At 65.1% G+C, this 17795-nt stretch overlaps 1 protein-coding gene across 5 annotated transcripts in view; it reads right to left on the reverse strand.

Annotated features, from left to right (window-relative positions):
* Window positions 1–17795, reverse strand: part of LRP1 (LDL receptor related protein 1) — an 83170-nt gene that overhangs the window by 31686 nt on the left and 33689 nt on the right. For 3 of the 5 annotated variants that reach the window (XR_012621031.1, XM_074807829.1, XM_074807828.1), the window contains exons 7-25: window positions 11967–12129; window positions 10138–10360; window positions 9650–9839; window positions 8248–8391; window positions 7704–7940; window positions 6916–7096; window positions 6459–6681; window positions 6014–6203; window positions 5678–5803; window positions 5360–5500; window positions 4917–5042; window positions 4543–4659; window positions 4325–4405; window positions 3246–3296; window positions 2055–2222; window positions 1527–1709; window positions 1146–1346; window positions 815–1060; window positions 334–531 (exon numbers count right to left, since the gene is read on the reverse strand). Coding sequence is in view for 4 of the 5 variants with exons in the window: in XM_074807829.1 (XP_074663930.1) it covers window positions 334–531; window positions 815–1060; window positions 1146–1346; window positions 1527–1709; window positions 2055–2222; window positions 3246–3296; window positions 4325–4405; window positions 4543–4659; window positions 4917–5042; window positions 5360–5500; window positions 5678–5803; window positions 6014–6203; window positions 6459–6681; window positions 6916–7096; window positions 7704–7940; window positions 8248–8391; window positions 9650–9839; window positions 10138–10360; window positions 11967–12129 (3189 nt within the window). In the remaining variant the exon portion in view is untranslated. The remainder of the gene's footprint in view (window positions 1–333; window positions 532–814; window positions 1061–1145; window positions 1347–1526; window positions 1710–2054; window positions 2223–3245; window positions 3297–4324; window positions 4406–4542; window positions 4660–4916; window positions 5043–5359; window positions 5501–5677; window positions 5804–6013; window positions 6204–6458; window positions 6682–6915; window positions 7097–7703; window positions 7941–8247; window positions 8392–9649; window positions 9840–10137; window positions 10361–11966; window positions 12130–17795) is intronic. The other 2 variants (XM_074807831.1, XM_074807830.1) reach the window with 1 other exon arrangement.

The following is a 17795-nucleotide window of genomic DNA, read 5'->3' on the forward strand; positions in this document are numbered from 1 at the left end:
CAAAGGGCTCAGCCCCACGTCCGCGGTGCCGGCGCTGGGCTGGCGCTGCACCCCTGCGGGTGCCCCCTCCACGGCCCTGCAGCACTCATGGGGAGGGGGCCCGGCTTTGTGCTCCCAGCTGCCAGGCTGTAATTACCATTAGGGAAGTGCTGGGAATGCTAATTAATTCCTACATAATGAGCAACTTTGGAGAGCAGAACAGGATCGCTACAGGGGCCGTGGACTCTGCGGGGAGCCAGCGAGTCACAGCCAGCACCCCATCCCAGAGCCACGCCCCGGCTTTCCCACCCGCTGCCCCCCGCCAGCCTGCTCCGTGCCCCCAGGGCTACGCACCCCCGTTCTCGAGCAGCTTTCCCCTGTAGATTTTGTCCTCCACCACATCAGTCCAGTAGAGTGAGCTCTGGTTGAGGTGGAAGTCCAGGGCGATGGTGTTGCGCAGCCCGGGAACCAGGACGCTGTAGTCACCCCGGTGCAGGTCGATGCGGCGGATCTCATGGCGGTTGGAGAATATGATAAAGGGCTTGAAGGGGTCTGGGAAAGGCAGGGCGGGGTCAGAAGGGGGGCACGGCCGGGGCAGGGGGAAGGGTCCCTGGCTCCTGGGCCCAGCCCCAGCTACGGGACCACCCACACCCCTGCACCGCAAAGGGCCGCTTGTGCCGGGTGGGGACAGCGAGGGCTCTGCTGCCCGGCGGATCCTCCAGGCACCCGGCCGTGCCCGGCAGCACCGTCCTCAGCGGCGCCGCTGCCACCTCCGTGAGCGGTGGGAGGGCGACCCCCGCCACAAGCAGCATCCCCGCAGCCCACCCGCACGCACCCAGGCTGCGGCAGCTCTCGCCGTCGGGCTCCAACATCCAGCCCTCGTAGCAGGAGCACTTGACGTTGTACTTGTCCTGCTCGCACTTCTGGCTGCACTTGAGGTGCTTGGCACAGTAGCTCTGGATCTGGCAGGTCTTGTTGTCGGAGCCCAGCTCCATCCCCAGTGGGCAGGAGCAGACGATGCCCTCGCCGGGGGCCACGGTGCAGTTGTGGCTGCAGCCGCCGTTGTTCAGGGAGCACTGGTCTGCAGAGAGAGGACGCGCCCGTCAGGTCCTCATCAGCTCCCGGCCGTGGGAGGCCCCGAGTCCCGCGCCCCGCGCCGCGCTCACCGCAGAGCTCGCCCTCGTCAGAGCCGTCCCCGCAGTCATCAGAGCCGTCGCAGAGCTTCTCGGGGGGGAGGCAGATGGAGGTGTTGTTGGCGCAGGTGTGGGAGGGAGGTTTGCACACCAGCGACTCACAGTTCTCCTCGTCCGAGTTGTCCTCGCAGTCACTGTCCCCGTCGCAGACCCAGGCCTTGCTGATGCAGCGGGCTGCCGAGGGGGGAGCAGGGGCAGAGGTGATTGTTATTCCAGGCACTGGGGCTCCCGCCTGCCCCGGGGCTGGTGTCCCTCCCCTGCTGTCCCCGTCCCCTCCGAGCCGAGGAGGGTCCCAGCCCCTCCCCTGGGTCAGGGGGGGCAGGGGGCAGCAGCTCCCCCCTCCCCTGATCTCACCTGAGTCCTTGCAGCCAAACTTGACATTTGGGTCGCAGACGTGGGTGACCCCCTCGCAGTTCTTCTCGTCGCTGGAGTCCATGCAGTCTGTGTCACCGTCACAGCGCCAGCGCATGGGGATGCAGAGCCCGTCCAGCCGGCACTGGAACTCGTCGGTGTGGCAGCCCCCAGGAGGGCGCGTGGCTGCGGGGGGCACACGCACCCACTCAGCACCTTTGCCCCGAGGAGCGGGAAACCAGGCGGGTGCTGGGCTGGGGGGAGGTCTGGGCACTTGGCCTGCAGGGAACAGGCCAGGGGCACCCAGAGGTGCAGGAGGGGGGACCCGGGCACCAGCGTGGGCAGAGGATGCTGCAGGATTCCCTGCCTGGAAGGGAGGGGCTCTGGTCCACTCGGGGGGCGGGGGGGCGGGGGGGGGGGGGGGGGGGGGGGCACTTTCGGCTCTCCAGGCGGGGCGGCAGCAGAGCTGAGGCCCAGGAGGGTCCGTCATGGCTCCTTCCCAGCCAGGGCAGGGCCGGGGTCGGGGCTCACCCTGGTTGGTGCAGTTGGCGTGAGTCTCGTCGCTGTAGTCCCCGCAGTCGTTGTCCCCGTCGCAGGTCCAGTGCACGGGGATGCAGCGCCCGCTGTTGCACTTGAACTGGTTGCTGGAGCAGGAATGGCTGCAGCCCGCCTCGTCACTGTTGTCCCCACAGTCGTTGTCTGGAGAGGGAAGGGCAGCGGGAGGGGGCTCAGAGGGCGCCGGCCAGCCGGGGGGAGGGCTGGAGGCACGGCAGGAGGGAGGAAGGCAGAGACCCCCCTGCCAGAGGAGGCGGCCGGGGGAAGCGGGGACCAACGGGGATCACACGGACCAGGCCGGCAGAAAGGATGTGGGGCGACGGGCAGCCCCTCGGCGCTGGCAGCGGGACCCCCGCCGGAGAGGCCGGGCTGAAGGAAGAGCCCCCGGCCCTCCCGCCCCCTGACACGCTCATGGGGGCAGCCACAGCACCAGCAGCGCACAAAGAAAATGAAACACAGAAACTGCATAGATCAGCCATGTACCTGGGGGGGCCAGGAGGGCGCCTGGCACCACGGGGGCCGCTCCACTCCGTGGGGGAGCGGAGCTGGGGGACGGTGCCCTCCTTTACGGGGCACATCCATGGGGAGGGGGGCTGGTATGACCAATTGGGGGGTGTCAGCTTGCCTGGAGGGAAACCCCATCGCTCGCCAACGGGCAGAGCAAGCTTTAGTCTAACGGTGCTGGGACACTGGCAATGCAGCCTCTCACCCCACCGGCACAGGGCACGGGGCACGGGGCTGGCCCAGCTTGTTGGAGCCGCCCCAGGGCTCTGCTCTGCTGCGGACGCCCCGCCTGAGCTCAATAAAGGGCCTCTGCCTGCCGGTGCCTCTGCATCCCCTTGCACAGAGGAGCCCACGACGGGCACGGGGACAATGGCACCAACGGCTGCTGTGCAGCTTCACCAGTGACCCGGCTCCTGCAGCTGCAGACCCTGACCTCTCTGGGCACCTACCGCCAGGAGCTTCCCGAGCTCGGTGACCTGGGGGGGACAGCACCCGGCACATCCCCCCCACTGCTGGAGCGCGGGGGCACTGCCAGAGAGCGCGGGGGCATTGCCAGTGTCTGGAGAAGCAGCCCATGGGGCTCCCAGCACTCTGGAGGGGGCAGGTTTGGGGGTTGTGTGGGGCCAAGTTGAGGGTCTGGTGCATGTTGATCTATGCACTAACCGGTAGGCTTTGGACAGTTCTTTTCGTCAGAGCCATCCCCACAATCTTTTTCTGAAACACAGAACCAACCAGACAGGAGAGTGGGCACAATGACAAACAAAACAACACAACACGGCACACGCACGGAGGGTGGCACAAAAACACGGTGACACCAGGATGTGAACACTGACAGGGAGAGGGGCGCAGAGGCGGCGCAGGGACACCGAGCGGCCCGGGAGGCGAGACCAGAGGCAGCGGAGGGTGCTGGAGGGGCCCGGGGCAGCTGGGCTGGGCTGGGAGCCCCTTGTCGCTGTGGCTCCTGCCCGCAGGTGCCTGGTGAGGCTCTTGGCTGCTCCACGCCAAGGCCACTGCTTTTGTGAGCTGCCAGCGCCGGAGGATCCCCGGGAGAAGAGGCCACCCTTGGCGGGGCGGCTCAGAGCGGGGGCTGCCCCGGGAGGAAGAGGCCGTTTGCTCAGGAGGAGCCCAGGGAGAGAGACCTGTGCCCGCAGCTCCCTGCTAACGCCCGGCACCAGCACGTGCGCTTGGCAGCTCTGGACGTGTCTCTGAAGCCACTAATTAAACCCAACGATGCAGAGCTGCTAGGAAGACTGAAATAAACCTGTGGGGAAGGAAAGCAGCCTTGGGGTAAACCTTCTCTCCCAGGCCTGGCCCTGGAAACAGATCTGAGGCCAGATGTAAGCTCCCCGGGAGACCTCTCCTGCCTTCCCTGGGGCTACGGGACCTGGCTCAGCCACGCCAGCTGCACAGGCCACTCCATGCCCGTCTCCAGCACCGGGGCAGAGATTTGGTCACCTTGTAAAGAACACCAAGGTCTGCTCAAATGATCCCTGCCAGGCTGTTCCTGCAACACACGCTCCCCCAGGGGCAGCCAAGGAAAATGTGGGTCTCGGTGCTGCAGGACGCACTTACAGCTTCAGCTAACGCTGCCTCCCCTCAGAGCCCAGGCTCTGCCCCTTGCGCAGTGACCCTGGTGAGTGACTCTGGCAGGATTGGGCCCCCCGCCAGCTGGGCACCCCTGCGTCTGGTCTCGCCATCCCCAGCTGTGCCCCCCTGGGCAGGCGCGCGGCCACGGTCCTTACCGTTGTCACACCGCCAGTTGATGTTTATGCAGCGCCCGTTGTTGCAGGTAAACTGTGTCAGGGGGAAGCAGGTCGGGTACGCTGCAGAGGAGGCAGAGGCACCGTCAGTGTCAGGGAGACGCCCCGCAGCCCAGTCTTCGGCCCAGCCCCGTGGAGGGGTGAGCAGCGGGGCTCCCCGGAAGGGCCCAGCACTCCCGGCACTCCCCGCCCCAGCTCACCGCAGGAGGCAGACTCGTCAGAGCGGTCCCCGCAGTCGTCGTCCAGGTCACACGTCCAGGAGATGGGGATGCAGCGCCCACTGGCACAGGAGAACTGGTTGGGAGAGCAGGTCCGAGCTGGCACGGGGAGAGAGACAGAGCTTTAGCAGCTGGCGGTGCCTGGCTTTGCTGGGAGAAAGGCCAGGAACAAACCCCCGGGGCTCCTGCGAGGCACCGGTGCAGAAGCCAAAGCGGCTGCAAGGTGGGCAGCGGGGACACGCCAGGCCCCGGACCCTCGGCCTCCGCCCCGCAGCGCGCGGGGAGCAGCGACGGCTGCAGCTCGGCGCAGCAGCGTGAGCCCTCCCCGTTCCCTGAGCTCGTCGCAGGCTCCTCACCTGAGCAGGTGGAGTTGGACTCGTCCTCGTTGTTCCCGCAGTCGTTGTCCCCATCGCAGAGCCAGCGGTTGGGGATGCAGCGGTTGTTCTTGCACTTGAAACGGTCCGAGGGGCAGGTGTGCTGGTCTGCAGGAGAGACACGTGCTCAGGACCCGCCCTCCCCACCCAGCCCCCCCATTCCTCCTCCATGCTGGCGGGGTGAAAAGCTGAGACAGAAAAGGGCAGTTTGTCCCCAAACGGGGGATCCAGGATCCTCATCACCATTCCCCCCCTCAACCGTTCACTCCCGCTCCCCTCCTAGAGCTGGGGAGGGGACACAGGGGTCCCGGCTGCCCAAGCCCGTCCCAGGCACTGGCCCCACATCTGGCGGAAGCTTCGCCCGAATCCCGCTGCCCCAGGAGCACGCCAAGCGCCACCTCGGCGTGCGGGAGGCGGCTACGCACGGCAGAGCTCCGGGGCTTCGTCGCTGTTGTCCAGGCAGTCGTTGTCACCGTCGCATTTCCAGCGCTCCTGGATGCAGCGGTTGTTCTTGCAGGCGAACTCCCCGGGCTGGCACTGCGGGGGGGGGATGTAGGACGGGTTGGCTGGCAAGGGAAAAGCAAACGGGGGGGATGATTTTAACCAAGTGACCAAGCACAGGGCAGCAGCAAGGACAGTCCTGTGTCCCCAGGCTGATGTGCCAGAGCCACCGCAGACCCCGTGTCCCCCCCATCCCCGGGGGAAAGGGGTCCCCCCCGGGGCCAGGCCCCCAGGCAGCCTACCCTGGCAGGTGACAGAGTCCGACCCCAGGATCTGGTCCTCGGCACAGGCGCACTGACGGCCCCGCGGGGTGGCCAGGCACAAGCTGCTGCAGCCGCCGTTGTTTACACGACACTTGTTGGAGCCCACTGCGGAGGCAAGGTGGAGGGTGAGGAGGAGGGGACCTTAGCACCCAGGCAACCCTGCTGACACACAGCAGGCTGGGCACCCATCCCCTGGACCCCCTCAACAGGCTCCACGGTTGGAGCCCTCGTCCCCAGTCCCATCCCTCCTCTGGCCCCGTCGCTCCCTCATGCGGGGCAGGTCCCCATGGTGCCAGGCAGGGGTGGCCCCAGCACCTTGCTGCTGCTGCGCGTCGTACATCCGTATCTCGAAGATGGGCGGGCGCTCGTTCCGCAGCAGCGTCACCACCTTGGAGGCCTGGTCCAGGCGGTAGATGCTGCCGCTGCGGTACTCGGTCCAGAAGAGGAAGCTGCTGTAGTGGCACAGCCCGAAGGCGTGGTTCAGCTCGGGTCCCTCGTACACGATCTGCGGGCACGGGGAGGCGGAGAGGCTCATCGTTATCTGGGACGGGTGTGTGGGGAGGCCCCTCAGGGCAGGACAGAGCCAGGGACATTAGAAGGGGAGAGGAGGGGACAGGCCGCAGGGCAGCGTGGCCGAATGTGGCCAGTCACCCATTGGGCAGAACTGCAGCGGATGAGCCGCCAGCAGGGCAACAGCTCGGCTGCCCCCGGGCCCAGCCTGGGCGACCCGTGTCTGAGAGGCTGCGGGGTCTCCACTCGCCTTCCGCTCGGTGCCGTTCAGATAGACCATCTCGATGCGGTCATAGAAAGCATCCACCCAGTAGAGGATCTTGGCCGGGATGTCCAGGCTCAGCCCGTTGGGCCACAGGACGGTCTTGGAGGTGATGAAGATGTTGCGGTTGGAACCGTCCATCCAGGCTCTCTCGATCTTGCCCCTCTTGCTGTCCTTGGGATCCTCCTCCCAGTCTGTCCAGTACATCCACCTGCCACAGACACGGAGCTGTTGCAGATGCAGACGAGCTGCGCTTGGAGCCCACCCCGCCGCTGGCCGCGGGGATGTCCTGCTGCCCCATGCCTACGGCCAAGGCCCAGCCCAGCACAGCGCAGAGCCGCCGCCGTCACCACGGCCGGAGCCGCTGCCCGGCCCCGCTGTCACAGCTCAGACGCGGTGACCATGCCCTCCCGCGAGCCGGCCCCGCCCACCCAGGCCCCCACACCCGTTCAGGGGGTCCACCACGATCGCCCGCGGGTGCGTCATCTTCCCCTCGATCAGCGTCTTCCGCGTCTGGGCGGCCTTCTCCAGCCGAGCCACGCTGATGGTCTTTTTGGGGCCGTCATCTGTCCAGTACAGGTTGTTCCCCATCCAGTCCACGGCGATCCCCTCCACGTTGTGGATGCCTTTGGGGAGAAGCAGAAGCTTGTCACCAGGGCTGCACGGCAGCGGGAAGATGGGAAGCGGAAGCGACAGCCCCGTATGATTCACGGTGCGTTCGGCACCACCTGATCCCAACTCAAACCGACGGGGATGACAGGTCCCCCCCAGCCCTGGCACGGGCAGCAACCCCAGAGCTGCTGCAGCCACAGGGAGCCTGAGCTGGAAAAAGCCAAATTCAGGAGCATCCTTGGGTGGTTCACCCCGAGGCAGCACAAACGAACTGGGTTGGCAGCATGGGGATGGATCAGCCACCGCGTGGAGCCCTGGGACCCTCTGACTGAGGATCCCACATCCCTCCTCCTCCTCCTCCCATCTGAGCGGATCAGGAGGGGGACATCCAGGGACAGGGGACCCTCCTCTGCTGCAGCACGTGCTCTGTACCTGTCTCTCAACAGCAGTCTACAGATAACCCCAACAGCAGCTTCAAACCGTAAGTTTTAAGGGTCAAAGACACAAGAGAGAGGACAGAAGCGCCGCCTTTGCGCACGGAAACGCACTGATGGCCGCTGCGGCCGGCTCCCAGGGGCTGCCCGCGCCCGGCAGGGCCAGGCTGGGCCCTCGGCCACTCACCGTCCTTCAGGATGGTCTCTCGCTCTGTCCCGTCGATCTTCTGGCGCCCGATGAGGTAGCTGGTGGTGTCAGCGAAGTAGATGAAGCCGGTCTCAGCATGGAAGTCCAGTGCTCGGGGGTTCATGAGGTTCTCGATGGGGATCATGTGCTCGTCCGGCACCTTGGCCCCCATGTCCATCCCGCGGATGATGCCCGGACGCCCCTTCCCGTACACCAGGAACAGCTCGTGCTCAGGCTCTGCAGAGAGACAGGGAGAGCCGTCACCCCCAGCCAGGCCAGGGCAGTGCGGGGGGAGCCGCCGAGGCACCGGGGCTTTCAGGGGGTGGCGGGTGCGAGACTGGGACCACAGAGCCCCGCAGGCAGCCCATGGCTCAGGCCAGGGAGGGAAGGGGTGTCTGCAGCCGGGAGGGAAGGAAATGGAAAGCTCTGCTTGCCCCCCGGGCCCATGCACTCCCAAGCCTCTGGCACAAGTGCCTCTGGCCCTCCCCGGTCCCGCGCTGGCCCCCTCACCCACCGCAGCTCTGCAGGTTGGGCCAGGACTCACTTTTGCAGGACTTCCCGTCGCTACCCAGGCTGAACCCGGAGCGGCACCGGCAGGTTCGGGTCTTGTGGCTGTTCCCGAGGAGGCAGATGTCGGAGCAGCCCCCCGGCTTGCCGAACTGGTCGGGCTCGCAGGCGTGGCTCCTCACTGCAACACAGCACGGGCTGAGCGGCCGGAGCGGTGCGGACATGTCCTGCCCCCGTGGGCACAGGCCGGCCCGCAGCCGCAGGGATGCCGAGATGGTCTCACAGGTGCTGCTGCACTCTGAGCTTTGGGGGGCCCCTTCCCCCCCCGAGCTGCTGGCCACCAGCCAGGGGCCAAGCAGTGCACGGACACCGCAGAGGCGGGGAAGGTCCTGCCCAGACCAAGGATCGCTGCGGAGCAGAAACCAGTACGGCGTGTGCCAGCGCACCGCCACAGCTGCGGGGCCAGGCTGCCGCCGTCCTGCCAGCCCACCCCTCACGGCCCGCGCCGAGGGCAGCGCTGGCGGGATGAGTCCCTGCGTGGGGACAGCACCAGCCCGGAGAATCCCCCTAACCACACTCCTCCACCACTCGGAAATCTCCTGATTAGTTTTATATTCTGGAAAATGCCAAGCAGGCTGCGGAGGCTAAGAGGATTTTAAACGAGTAAATTGATTAACCACAGGAAGGTGCTGGGGGTGGAGCAGGCAGGCAGGGATGGATGCAGGGAGGGGACGGCGCTTTTCAACTCCCTCGAAATCCCTGGGTGCCCAGGAACACGCAGCCCGGGTCAAAGGGCAACACGCCGGCAGCAGGGATGGGGAGCGTGTGGGCACCGCCAAGGGAGCCATTAATATTTCAAGATGCTGCATCTGCTCCAATGTCCCTGCGCTCTCCAGTGAGACATCATCGATCAACCACGCGGCGCAGCTGCCCAGCCCGTGGTGACAGCTGCCACGTCTCTCGCAGGAGGAGACAGAGCCATAGCGGGGACCGGGAGCACCCCGGGGTGCACGGCAGCCTGGCAAGAGGCCAGTGCCCGGCTGTGGGGGGAGCAGGTTTCCCAGCCCAGCCCCTGGCTGGGGAGCGCTGTCAGCAGGACGGCAGCGCCCGGAGTCCCTGTGGACCACAGCCAGGCAGCCGGCTCCCCCGTACCGGCCCCTCTGGCACTTGGCACCCCTGGGCAGGCTTCAGCAGTGCCCCTCACCCTGCTGCCCCCCTGCCCAGGAACCTGGAGTGTGTGGGGATGGCGGGAGCTGGGGGCAGTCAGGCAGGGCCAGGCCCGGGCTGAGCATGGCTCCTCAGGGCCACAGAGTGCCACCGACAGAGGCTCCAGGGCGAGTGAACCCCTCCTGGGTGTCAGGCCCCCTTAGGAGAGGGAATTTGGAGGGTGCAGCCCGTCCCCATCCCCAGAAGCTGCTTCTCGCAGGCCGGGGTCCCACCTGTGGGCTGGCGCCGTTGGTGGTAGATGTGCAGTGCCCCTCCCTTGTCCACCCGCGTCACCACCTGGTACTCGGTGCTGTTGAAGCGGTTGACCCGGATGACGCTGGTTTTCTGCTGGGCGTTGGCGTTGTCGGAGTTGGTGGCATAGAGGTAGTTCTCAAAGACGGTCAGTCCATAGAGGTGTTCAATCTGGAAGGCACCATGCGGGCGTCCACCAGGAATGTAGGAGGAGACACGAGAACCCTGGCTCCCAGGCGTGCAAAGCCCCCGATCCCCAACCCTCCTCCCACCCTACGGCTCTCAACCCCCTCATTTAGGACACGAGCCTGGGCTCGGCCGGCGGGTGCTGCAGGACCGGTTGGTGCTCAGCAGCTTGCGCCCTCGCTGGACCAGCAAAACCAAGCCTGTGGACCAGTGACCCCAGCAGCCCAGCTCGGACACACTCCAGCCCACTCCACCGTAAGGCCCCCGGCCCGGCCCCGCTCACCAGGATGCCCTGGATGATGGTGTGTCTGTTCTTGCCCTCGTAGTCCACCACCTCGATGTAGTCCAGGTAGGCGTCAGCCCAATACACCAGCCGGTTCACCAGGTCCAGGGTGATGCCATGGGGGAAGACGATCTTGCTGTCCACCAGCTTGGTGCGGTTCTGCCCGTCCATGTCGCAGCGCTCCACCTTGGGGATCTGCCCGTAGTCGGTGAAGAACACCTTGCTGCGGGAGAAGGGCAGACGCGGGAGCTCAGAGCCTGGAGAGCGGGAGGACGCAGACGGACAGACGGGGCACGCTCACGCCTGCAGACGGGGGGGCATGGGGTCCGCCACCGCAGCTCCCGGCCGGGGCCAGTCCAGGGGAGCTTCTTGCTGCCTGTGGCAGCACCTGCCTGCGCCACTGCCAGGCACCGGGCAGGGGGCTCAGAGGAGCCGCAGCGACCCGCGGAGATGCTGAGACAGGTAGACAAAAGCTTGAACCCAGATTTGCTGCTGCCACCAGGACGAGGTCCAGGGCCCTCCACCAGCTAACCCCGACGCATTTGCCCGTGGTGCCGTGCACCCGGGAGCCGTCCTGCCTGCGGCGGCAGCTCCTGGCACGGCGCTGCCAGACACGGCAGAGCCAGGGCCGGGGCTCAGCACCACCGGCTCAGCACCCGGGCCGTGCTGGGTCTCTGCGGCAGAGCCCGAGAGACTTTAACTCAGTCGCCTGTGGGGCTTGTCTGCCCCTTCCCTGTTGGAGGCCAGAGCCTCTCCCCAGGCTGCTATGAGATATTTATTTATTTGTAAAAAACACTTCAGATTTTATGCTCAATAACATCAACTCTTCATTCAGGCAAGGATGAAAGCACCGATCTGGAAAGCAGCGGGTGAGACGGGAGATGTCCTTGTTCCCGGTTCCATGGGACCCTGCGGCACACACGGGTGTGTGTCCCCGGACGGAGGGCGCCACCAGGCCGGCACCATGCGGACGGGCTGACAGACGTGTCCCGGCTGGCAGCGGGCTCTGCCCCATACACGTGCCCTGCGGCTGGACTGCACGTGGGATCCCGCACGCGCTCTGCCCTGCCCACCGCGGCCTCGGCCACACCAGCTCCCTGCTCCTGGGGCCCGGCAGCTGCCCCAAAGATTCAGCATCGCAGCTTCCCCATGCTCGGGGTTTTGCAAAAGGCATCTGTCCCCAGCGCCCCGCACAAACAGGGGCAAGGGGAGCTGCTCGATCCGTGCAATATCTGACTTTCGGTTCCCGAAAGCTGGCGCAAAGCTGTCACCAGGCAGCCACAAGCTGGATGCAGCAGCATGTCCCGAGCCTGGCCAGGCCCGTCCCGCAGCGCCGAGCACCGGCAAAGCCGCTGCCTGGGTGGGAAGTGCCCCTCCAGAGAGGGGCTTCTCCAGCCCCAGAGGGTGGGACCACTCACTGGCTGACTGTGGCCAAGAACAGTCAGTTAGAAGCCCCAGGGTCAGATGCTGATGTCCCCGGTGCCGGCTCTGCTCCCACACCGGTGGCACCAGCTCAGCAGAGGCTCGGGCTGCTCTGACCCACCCCTAAGGACTGAACCTTCACCTCCTCCCGAATTGGCTGGTAGCCGTGGGCTGCTCAGAACGCTGCTGCCATGACTCCCCTACAGCACGTGGCCCCAGTCTCAGCTGAGGGAGAGAAAACGCTGCCATTCACTCACCGCTGGAGCCCAGAGGGGCCCTCGCAGGCTGGCGAGTCACCTCTCCGGCAGCATCCCGGTGACCCCGCACCCCCTTGGCTCGCTCCCCCTCCCCACATCCGAGGTGAAGGTCCAGGCAGCGATGCTGAGCCCCCCCCAGGCAGGACTTACCCCATAGCCGGGTCCAGCGCTATCCCCTTGGGGTTGTACAGCTCCAGGTCCAGCAGTGTGACACAGGTGTCTCCGTTCTTGTTGCAGACAAAGATCCTGTCATCGATGTCATCCACGAAGTAGAAGTTGCCCGTGAGCCAGTCGATGGCCATCTGCTCCACATCTAGGCCACGGGAGAAGGGGGTGAGGAGAGGTCAGGCAGGGCAGGAGGGAGGGAGGCAGGAGCCCCACGCGTGGCTCTGCTCAGGGTCTCTGACCCCCTCCCAGCCCACCAGGCACCTCGAGCAGGGATGCAGCTGAGGAGCAAGGCTGTGTGAGCCACGAAGGAGATGCCACCTGCCCCGTGGCCCAGGCCCTGGTCACCCCGCACCCATCAACACAGCGACCCATCTTCTCCTGCCACCGCCCCGGCCCACCAGCCGCCAGCAGCAGCGCAGCCGGGAAAGCACCTCCCGGGAACCGCGGCCCGAGCAGGGGAAGGCTCTGCACGGTGGGCGCTGCAGGAGGGAGGAGGTGAAGCAGCACAGAAGGGGGAGAGGCTCAAAGCACAGCATCAGGATGGCAAACGCTGCCCAGGCCGCGCTCGCAGCAGCACGGGGGGAGCGCAGCAGCCGGCGGCTGCAGGCAGGGCCCCCGCAGGCGAGGCAGCCTGGGCAGCCTAATCCGGAGCAGCAGGGATGCCCCGAGCCCCGCAGCAGGTGAGAGACGGCATCTGGCACACAGCGTTTAAGTATTTAATTAAACCAGTGAAAGCCTGTTAAATCGGATAAACCCGATGCACCCAAATTCCTTCCTTGCAACCAGGTCAGTGCTCGGCACTGCTCAGCACCACCCGCCAGCCCCAGGCCAAAGGCCGGGGTGAGGGGCTGCAGCTCCCAGGACGTCCGGGAGATGCCAAGTGCTCTGGAGGCCCATCTCACCCAGCGCCACGGCTCGGCTTCGCGGCTGGCGCGGGCCAGGGGGGAGCGGGGACGGGAGCAGCAGCACCCCCACAGCCTGACCACCCCGAGGTCAGCGGGACCCAGGCAGCCCCGGAGAAGAAGGGCCGGACACCGCTGAATTACTGACCAGCGCAGAAGCTCGGCAGCGCAGAGGGAGGGAAAACACGAATCAAGCCAGGACATTTTGCAACGTCCTGCACTCCCCCTGCTCGCGGGGTTCGGCCTGATGATGTCAAGCCCTTCCCTGCCGCAGCACCGCGAAGCGCTGCCTGGACTCTGATGAGACCCAGTGGTTTGGGTGCCCTGTCTGAGCACCAACCCGAGCCCCGAGTCCCCGAGCTGTCCGGGCCGGCTCACCACCTCCACGGAGCAGCCCACGACGGGGCCGTGCTGCCGGCGGGATGGCCGGCTGGTGACCGACCGACCGCCCCTCCGGAAGGGCGAGGCCGCGGCGCCCGCAGCCACCACCCAGCGTGATGCATCTTGTAAAAACAAGTGGAAACAGCCAGAGCCAAGGATTTATCATCAAACCGAGCCTAAGGCCCGTGCAGGGCTCCTGCTGCGCTGCCCAACGTGCCAGAGCCAGCGGTGGGCCCGGGGCAAAGCCAGGTCCGGCCAGGGCCCCCGCACCCCCTGACCTGGCCCCTGGGTGCCCGAAGGTAACAGACATTTTGTGCTGAACAAGAAGGTGCACGGGGGTGGCGGGGGGTGGTGTGGGGCAGGCGAGGGCCGCGCTCTGCCTCCGAGATGGGGCTGCCTGAGTCACACTGCCTGCGGCAGCGCCCGCCCCCCCCTACACCCCCAGCCCTGATTCACCCCCTGACAAGGGGAGGGGGCGGCAGAGCCACGCACACGCGCAGCCCTGCTTGGGCGAGAAACGCTTCAGCAAAGGGATGTGCAAGAATTCCCCAAAAAAGCAGGTCTTGGCTGGCGCCTGCGTGGCTGAGTCAGAGTCACAGGACCGGGGGAGCGATCCAGGCTGGGGCGGACGGGAGCGCCTGGCGGGACGGTGTGGAGGCCCTCGCTCCCGCCCAGGGCTGCGGACCCCCCTGGCCGCAGGCTTTGGCTCTTCCTTGCTGCCTTCCTCCCGGGGGGCCCGGCCGTCGCCACCCCGTCCCCAGCACTTGCCCGCACCTCGGTCCTCCTCTCCCAAAGCCCCTGGCGTCACGGGACCACTGCCACCTCACCGGCCACGTCCCGCTGAGCCAGAGCTGCATCCGACCCGTCCACCAATGCGGCGCTCAGAGGCTGCACGGGGCTCAGAAGGGAACGTGGCCAAAAGAAGCTGTAGGTTTCCAGCCGCTCGCTTCCTGGGGCCTGCAGCTTCCCTCCCTCCATTTCCACCACAGTCGCCTCTCCTGGTCAGAGCAGAGGGTCCCGGTCTCCCAGGGGTCTCCCGGCCAGGCCCCAGCTCCGAGCAGGGCAGCGCTGGGCCGGGGAGCTGGGGGTGACGCAAGCACTTGCTCTTCTCCCAGGCTGTATTTTTGCAGCTGGAAAGCATTACCCTCCTCAAAGGCTTTTGTTTTTCAGCTTGCTCCTTCTCTCCTTGCTTGCCATCCTCCCCCCCGCCTTCACAGGAATCAGTTTTTATTATTATTATTATTTTCAGCTCTTTCTTGTAGCCTTAGCTAAACCTGGATTTCCTCTTGAACTTTCAGTGGAAGCTAATTTAGCAAATGTCTATTTTTAACCCCTCGTGTTAGCCTGCAGAGAGCTCTCCCCCCCGTCACTATTTGGCTTTGGGAGAGGGGAGGAGTGAGGGACACGGCCCCCCCGGTGCCACGCGTCCCCCCGGCAGGACAGTGGGTGCCCAGGGAGGTCGTGCCGCAGCCACCCGTGGCCGGCAAGACATGCCCAGCTCAGGGGCACCAGCAGGGACCAGCCTGTCCCCGGCATGGGAGGGGTCCTGGGAACAACTTTCGCGGAAGGAAGAAGCTGGGGGGCAGCAACCACCCCCCTCCTCCTGCCCACAGCCACCAGCAGCAGCAGAGTGGGGCTGGCGAGTGCATCCCCCCCACCAATTCCCATCCCAGAGTCAAGTCTTCCTCCTTGCTCAACCATGGCTGGGCGTTGCAAGCAATTGCAACATGCAAAACTAATTTCCCAAGATTTATTTACTTGCTAGTGTTTGAAAATGAGCTTGTGGGGGCAGAGAACAGGGAATGTCAACTTTAAAGGCTCTTCCTGGAAGAAGCTAACCAACCTCGCCAGGCCAGCGAGCCGCTGGCACGCCAGCCAGCCCCGCAGAGGCACCGGCCAGGAGCACCAGCGCTTGACACGGGCTTTGACCGTTGCCCTCCCTGGGAAAGGGTGGACGAAGGGAGGACAGAGGAGAGAAGGAGAATCAAGAAGTTCACCAGTGCACAAATGGCACGTTGCTCAACAAGGGCGGGCTGGCAACTTCAGCAAACTCCGAAACCCACCCTGCACAGATGTTTCCTGGTTTCATGCTCAACATGAACCGAGTGATTCTGACCAAGCTTTTGCTGAAGCCCCTGCCACAAAATAACCCACGTCACACTGTGCTTGGATCTTCCCTCTTCCTTCTCATGGACACCGGTTGAAGCAGCCTTCGGGGCCAACCGGCCCTGAGGAGGCACCGCGGGGGCCAGCTGGCCGGAGGAGAGGGCTCCCACGTGTCCCTTCCAGCCCAGACTCCTCTGACACTGGGCTGAGACCTGTCGTGGCACTACCAGGGCACGCTCAGGGACAGCGACTGCCCCAGGAGGCAGCAGAAGCGTCTAGCCTCCACCCAAGAAGTGCTTGGCCCCATCAACTCCTACAAGTCTTCCCAGGCTCTCTCAGCAATAACCTTCCCCCTCCCCAGTCCCATTTCCACCCTCTGCTCGATGGGGCTGGGAGCGTCCTGTACCGCTCAAAGAGCTCCATGACACGAGGGGGTCATCACCTCAAGGGCTGTCCATGGGAGCTCCGTCCCCTAACCCGAGCCACAGAGCATCTGATTTACCCCACGACCAGTCAAGCACCGCAAGGCTGTGGGTTTTTTGGGGAACGAGCTTTGCTGACCCAGCGCATAACTTTCCTCTGCATGAATCAGTTGTTGTGCAGTCTGCAAATACATCAATTGTGGCCTGACACAAGGAGGAAGGAAACGCGCAATCTTCTCTCAGACTAAAACATGGATTTCGACACAGTTCTGAAACAGCTGCAATTAAGATGTGAGCAACTCAGCAGCTCGCCCGTGCACAGTTAAGCGTAGAAGAGAAGCCACCTATAGTGGCGAAGGTGCAAAGAGTGGAAGAGCACTTGGAAGTAAGCGCCCTGCGCTGCAGCGGTCTGGAAGAATCCCACCTCTCAAGGAGTCCCGAAGGGAGCTCTCGCTGTGCGGCGTCTGGAGCAGGGCGGGACGGGGACACTGCTCAGGAGAGGTCCCAGCTCTGCTGGGAACCCCCCTTGAAATCATCGCCGCTCCCAAGGCCAGGCACAGAGGTCTGTCACCAACGGTCCTCGCCCCCGTTCTGCTGAGGTGCATTTTCACCCTTGCCCCAGCACGTGGGATAGATAAAAGAGCTGGACTGAGCCCTGCTGCTGACATTTGTATGTTGTTTTAAGTAAAAAATATTTACGTCCAAGTGCACCTACTAAGAACAACCCACACTTTTTGCTTCGGCTACGGTGGGTCAGACCTAACACGAGCCCCAGCAGCAAACAAGCGCCTGAGGCAATGGGGCTGCAGCGGCCGCCCGCGGAGGACGCAGAGGGAGAGCGGCGCAGCCGTGGCGCGGGCAGAGCGCACCAGAACCGCCCAGAGAGCAGCCCCCTGGGCGCTGCCTCCTCCGCTCCTGGCAAAATCCCCCCCGAGCCAGAGCCCACGGGGCGAGGGGGGGCCGTGTCCAACTCGCCACCCAGCCAGACGCCCCGGCGGGCAGCTGCACCACGCGCCCCGCGGCACCGGGCACCGGCAGAGCCAACGACACGTGGCTCCTGCGGAAAAGGGCTTGGAAAAGTTGCCGAACGTTTCGGTTCAAAAATGCCTCCAGAAGAGGAACGGAGGCTCGTCAGGAATGCAGTCCCCAGGGCTTCTCAAATACATTGGTTTCCTACTTTCCTTTTTATAGGGAATGATCCATTTGATACATTTACATAATACCATAATCTGGAGGAATTTCTGTCTCTTCCCTCCACAGACATCCTCTCCCCCGGAGAACAAGACCGTCTCTGTAACGGCAACGTACTCCATGGATAAACACTGCTCCTGGGGACAATTTTCCTTAATTAGAAGTATGTTAACAGGACAGGCACGAAGACAAACTCCAGCCCCAAAGGGCGCTGGCCATGGGGCGGACGGGCACCCCGCGGCCCCCAGGGGTCCAGCGCAGCCCCCCCGCCCCAGCTCCTGGGAACAGACCCCTCCTTGTGCTAGGAGCCGCCACCTCGAGCCGTGCTGCCAGCTCCGAGATGGGGCGGAGGGGACTGCGGACGGGACAGCCACCGCCACGCACAGCCACCGCCATCACGTCAGCCTTGTTGCCTTAGAAAACCAGGCTAAAAAATAAATAAATTTAAAACCCCCTCTGTTGAGCTGCTCAGCTCAGCGGAGGAACCGCTGGGTGGAAGCTTGTGGCCCGTGTCCAGGACGTCTGACTCGGTGCTCGGAAGGATCCTCGCGGCCTCGGTGCACGCGTGCGCCCACGCTCGCGCCAGCCGGGGGGTAACACCGGCCCCCCCGGGGCTGCGCAGCCCCTCGGTCGCTGGGCGCTGTGGGAGGAACGTCCCCGCCTGGCCGACCCCGGGGACGGGCAGAGCGACCGCGTTAAGGGAAAGGCCAGAGCATCGCCTGTCCTGGGGAGCCCCAGCTCACCCCCACCCCCAGCTCACGCTGCCTCCATGTCCCAGACCCCCCCCCCCCGCCACATCCCGAGGGAAA

Source organism: Strix aluco, chromosome 27, assembly GCF_031877795.1.
Source record: "Strix aluco isolate bStrAlu1 chromosome 27, bStrAlu1.hap1, whole genome shotgun sequence".
Taxonomy (NCBI): domain Eukaryota; kingdom Metazoa; phylum Chordata; class Aves; order Strigiformes; family Strigidae; genus Strix; species Strix aluco.